Source organism: Anser anser, assembly GCF_964211835.1.
Source record: "Anser anser genome assembly, chromosome: 21".
Taxonomy (NCBI): Eukaryota; Metazoa; Chordata; class Aves; order Anseriformes; family Anatidae; genus Anser; species Anser anser.
In genome coordinates, this window is record NC_139742.1 from 5,406,503 (window position 1) to 5,418,714 (window position 12,212).

At 47.4% G+C, this 12,212-nt stretch overlaps 1 protein-coding gene across 2 annotated transcripts in view; it reads right to left on the reverse strand.

The window, feature by feature from the left end:
- Positions 1-12,212, reverse strand: part of BRINP1 (BMP/retinoic acid inducible neural specific 1) — an 87,846-nt gene that overhangs the window by 47,015 nt on the left and 28,619 nt on the right. For both annotated transcript variants that reach the window (XM_083807725.1, XM_083807724.1), the window contains exon 2: positions 11,819-12,086. In XM_083807725.1, the coding sequence (XP_083663851.1) occupies positions 11,819-11,939 (121 nt within the window). In that variant the 5' untranslated portion in view covers positions 11,940-12,086. The remainder of the gene's footprint in view (positions 1-11,818; positions 12,087-12,212) is intronic.

The window sequence follows — 12,212 nt, forward strand, 5'->3', positions numbered from 1 at the left end:
AGTGGGGAGATAAAGCACGGTGTTTTTTTTAAAAAGCATGGTGAAAATATCTCAGACCCCAGGAGTGAAAACAATAAACTTGCTTTTATGCCTTTTCTGCAGAAGAAAAATCAGCCCAAATACAGCTGGCAATTATTCTGTAAGCTTATTCTATATAGTAGCTTTCAGCCCCTTCCACACTCTTGATTACTCCTTGTTATATGCCAGAAGAGCGGGTAGGACGTCTCCTGTCCCGTACTATTTCACACAGGGCCATACAATGCTCCCATCACCCCAGTAGCTGAGTGCACCTCAAACATCAATGTTCAACACAGAGATGTGTGAGGCTCTGGGAACATCCACAAGCATGGGGTGTGCTCAGCTACTTCCCTACCTCTTCAGTGGGCATGGGTAAATTTGTCTGGGGAAGGCAAGCCCACCACTTAATGGTGACGGTGGCAATCCTTTCATCTTGTCATAGAAGCATCGCTGTCTTGGTATGTCTGTGTGCAAATACTCCAGGAGTTAAGTGCCCCCGAGTGATGCATGTGCTTCACAGAAACAATAGGGCAAGTTGTTGCAACACCCAATTAATTAGGTTCATCTGAGATTATCACACGATTAACAGAACATCAGTTCTGGTATTGCCAGCGTTCACAAGTGTCTGTTCAGTGTGCAATCTTGTGGTAGGGTGGAAGACTCCGAAATATATTTGCAATGCTATTGCTCTGTGACTTGTTTTCCCTGCTTATGCAGCCTGACGAGATTTACCATTATGAATAACCCCACAAAACTACCTTCAAACTCAAATTTAATAACCTAAGTATTATGAAGATCAATATTATGGCTACTCTCATTCATATGATTAGCGCTAATATCATTCTGGGAAATATTCATGCTGCAGTAGTGACTAGAGACCGGGATTAAGAGGAGATCCTCAGCATCCATACAGAAGACAAGGCACTGTTCTCTCCAGCTGTGTCCTGAAGTGCAGTACTCAATCTCTGAGTCTCCATGGGTTTGGATATTTTATGTAAGTTATCTAATAAGATAACAAACCAGCCTTACAATCCCTACAGCCATATTGCTAACTGTTTGAAAATCATGAGTCAGGCTCCAAAAAAGAATTAAGAGATTGGTTTTAAAATTCATGAGACTTTAAAATCTGATAAACTTCAGGGCTCTTTTTTTTTTTTTTTTTTTTTTTTTGGCTTCTGCTTTCTGAGGATGTAGGAGTCATATTATCAAGTTTTCCTCAGCAATTATGAGGGCCGTAAACTTACTTTAAAAATTGAGTTGAGACTCTTACATAATCACAGGACTCTAAAAGTGTGGGCTTTGAAGAGACGCTAAATAATTTGAGATATGTCTTCACCATGTGACTCAGCACCACTCAGCTGCTGAATTGTAATGGCACAGATTTCAAATATCAAATACTCCCCTGAAACAGCTGGGAGTCTTTTTGGGCAGGAGGGGGAAAGTCTGAGACTTTCACAGTCTGCTTGTGTATTGCAGGTAGGAGGAAGTCAGGGGGGAAAGGAGGTGAAGTGCAAGGAGAAAAACTTAGTCTGGTAGGGATTAATCATTGAGCTCTAACCAGAGATGAAGGTAGCAACCTTCTTTTCTTCTTATTTTCTCATTTTCTTATTCTCTTAATCATGCAACAGACAGTTTGTCCTGTGTACCAAGCTCTCTCATTAGTGTTAGCCGGGCTGCACAGCTGCACTCCCCAGGGAAAGCCCCAGATATTTGGAGGGGAGTAAAAAGTACTGTTCTTTCTGTTTTCCTGCTCAAGAGCTGGAAGCTAACACTAAAATATTTAATGCTGAATATGCCATAGACAGCTTTTCCTTTGCTGAGAGGGAAAGAACCGGTGTGGAAGAAAGGAGAGCAAAAGCAAAATGAGGTCAGGCGGGGACGTGCACAACAAAAACACCTTTGCCCTCCTGACACATAATGCTGGGTTTCACCTCGTCCTTCTTCCACCTCTGAGTAGCTGTGGGGAGGCAGTATCCACCCCTGGTCTGTGTTTGTGTTCTCATCTAGGCTGAATGGGAGGGAGCTGCCAGAAGCTACCAGCCCATGAATCCTGTTTTCAGCTTACAAAGAGACACTTTTATTACAGAAATGACAAGATCTCTAGCCACGTCAGCACGGCGGTCAGTGTCAGGATGCTTGTCAGAGCTATGACTAAGTCAAACAGGCCCCAGCTATAAGTTATAGGGGAGCAGCTTTTCTCTGCCTTTTCATGGTGCTCATTCCTGGGAATGAAAGGTTGTTGCAGTATCAAGCACATTGGAGTCCCCAGTCCCTGGTGTGCTGGCTGAGAGCGTAGCCATCAAATAAAGTTTTTCTTCAACGAACCTCGCCAAAGGTGCATCCCTGGGAGATGGAGCGGATCCCGAGGCTGCTCCTTAACTTGTCTCTAAAATGTCTGTTTGCTCCCTGCTGAAACTGATGGTGGGAGAGAGCACAGCAAAGGCAGCATGGGGTTTTGGGCCAGCAAGTGTAGAAAGGTGGCATGCCATAGGCATAACGAACAATTCACCCCTAATAGCTGGGCTAAAGAGCTCTGAGAGGCAAAACTTCACCTGCTGTAACCCTGGAACAGAGAATTTCCATCTTGCTGCTTAAAAAGTGCTGCTCCCCATCGGCACGGCAGAGCCTGCAGGAGCCCAGAGCAGTCAGCTGGTTCGTGCCACCTCTGGACTAGGGCTGTGCACGAGCAGAGGCCATGTTAGTGGGGAATTTGGCCCAGCCAAGCTGCGTGAGAGCCATGTACAGCAAGGGAGGGCACCCCGCTGAAACTGTGACATAGCCGAGCTCTTGTGGAAACTCTCCTCTCTCGTTGCAAGCAGAAGCACAAGCAGGCCTGGCCTGGATGGGAGTTTGATGCAGTGGCTTCCCCTCCCGGCTGCTTTCCCTTCTGCTGAGAGCTGGCTGTGCATTAAAGCAGATGTTGCTTGCACTCAGGTCATGTTTCCAAGCTTCCCTTCGCAGTCATGAGGGCTGGAGATGCTTCCCTCCCTCCCCACACTTGTTCCTTAATTAAAGCTTAAATTCTGATGTCGTCACAGGACTGCAGGAGCAGGGCCCCAGGCAGGCACTTAGCGCTTGGTGCTGTCAGCAGGACTTTGATTTAGAAGCAGAGAAAATACTTGGGAGAATCCTATCCCTCGCTGCACCGCAGACAGAGCCAGAGCTGAGGGCTGGCCTCTAGGGCAGGCTGGAGGTTTTGCCTCGGGCACAATGTGGGGATCATCGGGGTGGAAGCCTGTGAGGTGCCATGGGTGGGAAATCGGGTCTGATCGCCCCAGGCATGGAGCTTCGGCCCTGCATGGGTTTGATTTCATGCTGATGATAGGAGGAAATCCTTACCCAACGGGCTGGCCCGAGCCCTTCTTCCCCCCTGCTCCAGGTAAAGCTGATTCCTGGATTTCTGTTTGGAGGTGTCCTTGGTTCTGTACCTGCATTTAACAGTTCAGCATGGGATGCCAGCCTGGATGGCTCTGACTGCCCCAGTGGGACGTGTCTTGTTCCATTTACAGAGGCTGGTGGGTGGCAATCAGCAAAAAAGAAAGGAAAAAGGAAAAAAAAAATACATACTTTCTGGAACCCAAGGGAAACATTAGAGGGATCCAGAAATAGAAAAACCCCTATAATAGGTACAGTCATGCCATCTCCCAGTGCTACTGGTGCCAGAACAAAATTATTCCGGGCTGACTTTTTTTTTTTTTAATGTAACAGCTTCTCTGCTGATATAAGCATCTGCTTAACTTAAAAGCAGAATTGATAATCTGCTCACAAAAAAAAAAAAAAAAAAAAGAAAAAAAAAAAGTGAAGGCTTCTCCTTGGCTTGTTAGCCTTTAAAATATGCTCCCAAGCCACTGGACCATGGTCTGCTGGTCTGAAGAAATCAGAGAGGAGCACGCAGAGTCATTGCTGTGGCAGCAAGCTCGGAGCAGCCTTGGGAGGTGAGCTGGGGAAAGCTCTCCTCTTCCTGCAGAGGGGAGCAGAACCCCCACCAAGGTCTCCAAGGGGCTCCCTCCCAGCCCAGCAGGGTGCAGAGCTCTTGGGAAAGGGGCAGTGACTCAGAACATTTGTCTGTGCTTCTTCTGGGCTTTGTTGGGAGGATGGTTGGAATATTTCACTTTGGGCTGAGAAAGGGGATTTTTGTGCTTGGGCCTGCAGCTCTGTAGAGCTGTGCTAAGCTCAGCTGATCCGGTGACCGGTTTACCTGGGTCAGCAGGCAGGGCAACCAGTTAGTGCTGTGCCTTGCTGGGCGGGCAGCTCCTGTGCATGCTTTTCTGCAGAGGAGCTGGCCTGTCCTAGCCACAAGTACCCTGCCAGGACACAAACTTACCAACTAACATCGCTTCAGCAGCGTTCCCCACGGCGTGGGCATGCGCTGCCAAGTGGAGATGAGGGGCTGCCCTTCCCCAAAGCTTGCCCAGCTGTTAGCAGCTCTGAGCCTATCAAAGCCTGGTGCCACTTATCCTTCCGCTTGTCCTCTATTCTCAAGAATATCAAAGAGAAGGAGAGGTGTGTCCTTCTGCCGACTCCTGCAGCTGCCAGGGCTGCTCACGAGCCCTCGCCATCTGAATCCAAACGCAGCCAGCGCAGCTGCTCCTCCAGCCCCGAAGAGGGCCAAGTTCCTCGTCCGCTCAGCCCAGCAGCTCCCAGAGCTCAGCGCTGCACAGCTCAGCCCCAGCCATTCCCTGCCATGCCTCCTGCCTCTCCTTCTCTCATACAAAAAGCTTTCCATAGCCAGGGCAGCATTACATGCAAGGAACGTAACGAGGCCGGGCCCTGAACTGCATGAAGAATCAAGGCAGTGGCTGAAGGAGAGGCTGCGTGATGGGGTGGGCTGCTTTCCACCCATATCTGAAGGGCTCGAGCTTGCCAAGCAGCTCTGTTAGGGCTGGTGAAGCAGGAATGCAAATCGTGGCTCCCTTGTAAAGTTGCATAAACTTGTAGTAATGTCATTTTTAGATTAACATTTACATTGAGGACAACACTGGAAGGCTTCATTGTTTGCAAGCACTATGGAAATAGATTTAAATTATTTTGGTTTACACACATTTATTTACAAGGCATTTACTGATTACAAACCAATGTACATCACTCGTTTACATGCATAATGTAAACTATGGAGATTTTGTATTTTTTTGCCATGCAGTGCCGTACAGATTCCCATTGCTCATTCCACTCAGAGGCAAGAGCCTCCTTTCATCTCGGCTCCCTCTGTCCTTCAATTGCTGCCTTGCCTCCCCAAAAAGAGCCTTGCCTCTGACTGGAACACATAAAAGTTGATGTCCCCTTTAAACAGATAGCATAAAAACCTAATAGGAAAACCTTGTCAGCAGAACTTCAGCATGACTAGAAAAGCCAAAGCAAAAATTAAAAAGCCTAACGGTGCCTATCAGATTGTACCAGCGCAGAGCATCGCATTACTGCTGTTTGAGAAGAACCTTCACGGAGCTTTTTGGGATGCTTCAGGCATCCAAAAGCAACCGGAACGGGACTGAAAGCTTGCCAGGATATTTGTGCGAGAGAGGAGCAAGTACTACAGGCATGCTGGATGGTTTATCTCAGCCAGTAGCACCTGAGTCTCAGCATCCAACTGAGTTTTGGATAAGCTTGAGCCTTCCCACAGCAAAGCTGCCACCCCACCGCCTGTCCTGGCTGTGCCTCCCTTGCCCAGCAGTGCTGGTGGGACACACACACACATATATATATATCCTAGCATCCTATATATAACATATTTTATCCTAGGGTGCTAAAATCTGAACCCAAGGGATGACAAATCTTAACCCTGGGAAACTGTTAGATTTCAAAATCTAAGGAGAGCCCGGCTTTTTTTTTGCTTTTTTTTTTTTTGACTCCTTGATAGTTTCAAGGACATAAAAACTATTAAACTATTTGCAAATTCAACACAAATGGAATGAGCAAGTTGAAAAGCAAACAGCTGAACCAAATACACTCCAAATCAGAGTGTTTCCCTTTTGACACTTTTAAGTGGCATTAGTTGGCTTTGTGTTTCGAGGTGAAATTTTATGCTTTAAAAATTGGAAAAAAAAATATTAGTTTTCACTGGATTAAAAAAAATGAAAACAAACAGCCAAGCTTAAACATACCACTGAGCCTAAAATGAAATGTTTTGATTTTTTCATTTTACTGAAAAGTTGAACAAACATCAGTTTCAGATCAACCCATTTTTAATGTTATTTTTCTTCTGTACAACCAGTGAACCACAAAATCAATTATTTGTGCAGCTCTAGTGACCAGTAGATTAAATTCAATGCAATAGCGAAACAGCAAAAGGAGTCAATGAGGAGTGGAGAGATGGGAGAAAAAAAAATTGAATTGAAAAAAATGGTGAAAGCAGCCATAATAGAGCTTGTCTCTGCCCAAACTTAGCATGCAGCTTCACAAATGCTTAAATACAACTCTAACCCACGTTGCTTCTGAAAACAGCAGTCTCATCTGTTTCCTTGCTGCCTTCAACCATGCAGCCCTGTCCCTTCACTAGCAGCCAAGTAAACAATCAACGAGACTGGAAAAGTGATCTGGTGAAAATTAATTTTTTTTATTTATTTTTTTTCTCCTGCCAGCTTAGTTTTCTGCCGGATCAGTTCCTCAGTTGTGAAAATCACAGGTTTGAAAGAAACCTGCCTGGTCTGGTCAAGAAAGGCAAAACTTCTGTGCCAGAAACAGGCATCAAAGCTCATGTTCATTAGCTAGATTGTGCAAGTCCAGTGCCTGAAATACGAAATGAATTCTCCCCTCACTTAGAAATAACAAAATCTTGTAACGCATGCAGCTGGACACCCAGACATGCAGCCTCACCAACCCTGCTGCTGTGCAGGGCCGGGGCAGTGTTGCAATCACTACAACAGACTCCCCGGCAGGTAAATTGGTGACTTCTCCTTGAAGTCAACAGCTTCATGTATTTATGTCACAGAGAATCTGGCTCATTGTTTTAATTTGTGGTGCCGTAAAACTTTGAAAGTTTTGTGAGAATTTTGTGATACCAAATTTCTTTCTTTTTTTTTTTTCCTCTCTTTTTTTCTTTCTTCCAAAGAAAAATCTAAGCAGCAGAAAAGCATCTCGCGTCATGGTAATTCTATTCCTATTTGCTGAGGGAATGACACATTTAGAGAGCACGTAGCTGCTCAGATTTGTGGGTTTTCTAGGACTAAATAAAAATCTCTAGTGTGGCCAGGCTGCCTTTAGTAGTGCAAATCTCTTTATGAGCTCCCAGTTTAGTGTCCACTCTGAATCAGAGAACCAGGAAAACCACAGATCTGTTGGTGAGACGGGACCCTGGGGGTCCCTCATCCAACCTCCCACTTGAAGCAGAGCTATCGCCAGCTCATGAGCACCACCAAGGGTGGAGACCCCCCCACCTCTCCTGTCCCAGCTCTGCACCACTGGTAAAACAATGTCCTGGGGATAAAAAATAAGTTTTCTTCTCCCTGGGCACCATCCCAAGCAATTTGTGGCTCACTTGTGCAGCCAGTTACTCACGATCTGTCCTGTCTTGGGAACTGTATTTTCTTTTTATATATCCAGGGACCTTACTGTAACTGGCGTATGTAAGTACTTGGTTTTGTCCCGTTTCTCTGTGGGTGGGGGGACAGGACAGGACTGGCTGGTCCATGGGCACATACATCTTGCAGCATTTAATTACTTCCCCAGCAATGTGGAGGAAACTTAATTGTCTTCCCAGCTATGGCCTGTCATCTCCCCTTCTATGCTGAGGAAACTGAGGCACGAAGGAATGAGTTCATTTCATGGCACCATGGCAAGAAAAAAGGGGTGCATAGCTCCAACAGCATAGCTCCAAGAAGTTGGTTGAAGCTATTAAATACTGTGTGGTGGTAACAGGAAAGGTTACTGGTCTGAGCAGTGCCCTAGTCCCAAAGTCAAGCCAAGCTGAGCTTCATCCATTTTCCAGCCCTTGTGCAGCATCTCACACCCCAGGCTCTCAAGACTAGGAACAACAACAGGGACGGTGATAATGAATATTCAGACATCCCACAAACCACTCACAGCATCTGCCATCCTATCTGCATTAGCATCTGAGTGCACAGATAATGATCAAAGCAACATTTTCCTGCCAGAGGCCCCCCTAAACCAGCCTTATTAGTGTGAATCGATGCTGATTAATGTACCTCCTTAATGCAGTTGTACCTACCCCTACTGCCCATGATTCAGTATAAAACAGCCCCCACTTTGCTTGCCTTCCTCCCGATATCCCATGCACGGTGCAAACCTTGACTGAGAGCACCAGTAAAATCAGTTTGGACCAAATCTTGCAAGAAGGAGTCCTAAAGTCTGCTAAAATGCAAAACACAGAAGGAAGGAATGAGTCTTTGGACACTGTGACACGAGCTGCCTTTTTGTGCCAGGATGTTTCCAGGCATCCTATGAAAAGATATCGACAGCTACGCTGCTGTACAGCAGCTCTGCCCGTGCGGTGTATTAATAGCCGTGCTACCCAAAAACAGGCTCTTGCTTGCTGCTGACAGATATTTGGACTTCACCTGTGATGGAAGAAGGTTTGCATTTTTTAATCTGATGCTGCTTCTTTTTTAACGTTGCCTGTGAAGATTAGAAAGTGCTGCGTATTGCCTTACGCTGCTGCGTAACATTGAGAGCGGCTTCCTCTCAGTGGGTTTTCAGTGTAAATGACACGCTCCTAATGTGCTGTGTCCACACTCCTGCACTGCAAGACACTGGGGAAATCACCACTAAACTGGCGACAGCGTTTCGATTAGGGACGGGTGAGGTCCTCTCGCATGTTTTCACATCCACTCCAAAACCTCGGGCACTGTGGCTGGGTTGAGACCTGCTGCTGTTGGCCTTAGGAGAGGAGCGGCGCTCGGGGCAAACCTTGTCCAGAAAAAATTCAGGTGCCAAAAGGAACTGACTGAGGGACAAACCAGCCAACTAAAAAAAAAAAAAAGAAATCTGGGAGAAAAGGAGCACTGAAAGAGAAAAGAGTGCAGAAATTCCCGTGCTCTAAGTGGGCTGCTTTCCAGAGGAAAGGAGAGTCACCCTTACTGCAGGATACGTGCTGCCCTTGGGCCAGTCTAGTGCAAAGAGCAATTGAAAGACATCATTTGGGAGGAAAGAGGCTTCTATGCCGGAATTAAGCAGTTGACAAAATCCCAACAGCTTTAAAGATTTTGAAGTCAATTTAAGGAGCCCGCAAAATGAGATTTTCCCCTCGTGGCTTTCGGTAAAATGACAGGTTCTGGAGGGGGGGGGGTGGCTCCAAGTCCAGCCTTAGCCGCTGGGAGCTCCGCTAATTCGCCACAGTGAGGCTGATTTGGGCACTGCTTTAAAAATGCATGGGCCCAGTTTTCAAGTTACCAGTCCTGCAAACGGGGCCAAATATTAGAAGGAAATAACCCTCCGAGTCTGGCCAGCCCCATACCTAAAGGCCCCATATGCTCTGCTGAAGGAGTCGAGGGCTCCCCCTCTCCTCTGCTGGCTGCAGTGGGACCTAAAGCCAGTCCTGGAGCATTTCCACTCACCTCCCAGATACCAAACCGTGATGTACGGCCAAGAGATGCCTCCCTACGTGCCCTTTGCAGTCTTTCCACCTCCCTCTGGACCCTGTGCCTAACTACTTCCATTGGGCTGTCTCACCTCCGAATATTTCCGTGAATAATGACTTCTCCAGCACTGCCTCTGCTTGTGACTGTTTGCAAGACCCTTGTCAGACCCTTCCCCATGCTCCCAGCCTCCCACATGTGCAGATGCTGCTGTCCGTGCCTCCCGTGTGCACAGAGGTCACACATTGTTCTCCCTGTGCTAGAAGTCTCTCTGATAAATACTTTGGCAATATCCAGCAGAGATGAAGAAATACAGATCCTTTTCCACTTCCCATGTATAAAGTTCACCCTGAACTGAGATAAACTTTCAAATTCTTAGCAGTCTCCTACAGACCAAAGGGGAATTTGCTCCTCACCCCATAGCAGATAAAACTAAAAATCACAGGCTTCACATTAGAGCAAAAATTTAGCTCCTTTACTAGGATGGGGAGAGCAAAGCCATAGTGCAGCCTGTCTGCTCCAGGTGTGAATTCTCCGTCGCAGGAAACCTTTCACGAGAGGTTGCTCACAAACCTGTCAGATGCATCACAGGTACAGGCTGAGCCCGCCTAGGGGAAGTGGCATGGATTAAATGACCTCCCAAGGTCCTTCCAGCCCCTTTTCTCCCTGATTCTCAGAGACAGGATCCCTGGCTTGATAGATCTCTGCCCTGACCTACCCTGACAGCTCTTGGAGGTGTCTGAATACATCCATTGCATGCATTTCCCTCCCACTGCAGCTCCTGGAGCCTGCCAGGGCAGCGTTTGGGGCTGAAGAGTTCTTTAGCAAAGGGCAGAGCCACTGCCAGGGCACTGTGTGGGGCAGAGGAGCACAACCCCAATCCAGCAGGGCAGGGGGGAGCCAGGCTTATCCACAACCAGCAGGGAAGTCTTTCTTAAAAAGACATCTTTTCTCTGCTCCTCTGTGCGAGCAAAGCCTGTGAGCTATCCCCAGAGGAAGTGTGGCAGCACTATTTCTGCTTTTTGCGGCTGTTGTCCCCCAGGCTGTTTGGAACGAGGAGGACAAGCCAGGACAACGTCTTCAACCCATGCTAACCTGCCCCTGCTCCGCAGGCTGGTGTGAGGGGAGGGGATGCTGCGCTCCCCGCAGGCCGTGATGGGACAGGCAAAACTCATTTTTCTTCCCCACACGTCAATATTTCACATGTTGCTGCTACCCCGCAAGTGCTTTTGGCTTTCTGCCCATGGGAGAAGGCTGCCTGCACACAAGTGGTTTTCAGCCCCCCCTGACCCCCAGCAAACACGTGTGCATCTCTGCATGCATGTTGCCAGTAGGCAATTCACTAGCACTTTCCTACCTACTAGTTTGCGTAGCTACGTTTGCAAGTGTCTTTCCGAAGCACGACGGGGATATATAATTATGGAAATGTGCACATGTCTATGAGAGTTTGGTCTTTGGGTTTTAGCCCAAATCTCATGATTCTTGCTGGCTTATTCCCCTTCCTTCCAAAGTGCCTGCTGCTGCAATAGGAGGCTCACATGAGCACCCCAGCTTTTCATATTCAAATAACAAAAAGATAAGTATGTTTCTGGATATCACAGCTGCCAAAAAGCACTTGAAACAGGCAACAACAAAGGCTTGAAAAACCTAGAAGGCAAAGGAAAATCCAAATTCTGCCTATTTTCTGTAGTTTTTTAATTGAATGACTTTCAAACCAAGCTCACAGTTCTGGAGGCAAGTCTGACTCATACTCGGAGATCATCTGCAGAGGCCTGCGGTAAGCGGCACACAGCTAGGGCGCATGCACGGCAGCGTGAGAACTGCCGTCCCGACATGTGCCTTGTATTTATGTCTGTTCTTGCCATGTGAACCTTAAACTGTTGGCAGAGCACATATGTGAATTTGATACAGATGCTTGGTCTGCCCACTGGGACAGATTTGAGAAACTTGCTCGTGAAACTGACTTTGAATTTTTGGTCTGTCCCACAAAGTGCACCCACGCCCTTAGTCCTTTTTCTTCTCAGTCTACATTGTGCACACTGCCAGGGCACTGCGGTGCCTTCATCTCATGATCAGAGCACTACACCCGAGCCTGTGAAGCAATCTGCATTGCCAGCTGAGGGCTGTGGGGGACCAGAGAAACATCTCCACATGGAACGGGTGCAGTGGCACATCCCCCCCCATCGACTAGGCCACGAGCTCAAGGGAGCTGGCCGAGTTCCCACCACCTCACAGCTTACCCAAGCTACGGGAGCCACAGGAAACCAACGTACCTGTATATTTTATATCTGGTTGTAAATCCTTGACGATGTCTTTCCACAAAGGATAAGTAGCTCCGCGAGTGGTGGAAGGGCCCCCTGTCTGAAATAAGCCAATCAAACTCCTTGGAGACATGTTGGTTGGTGGCAGCGGGGTCCTGGTGGGAGGGCTGTACTAGTATATGGTCCCATATAAACAGGAGGTAGAGGAACTCAACAAGCCTCCAGTTCATGCTTTTCTGTCTGCCTTTTTCCTCTCATTCTTGCTCCATTCTGTGGAGTCCTGTTGAAAAAGAGAGGGAAGAGGGGGAAGGAAACAGAGAGAAAGAAATGGAGGGAGGGGAGGGAGAAGGGAGAGAAAGGGAGAGTTTAGAAATGGGAATTGCTTTGATCCTTTGACAACTGTCTC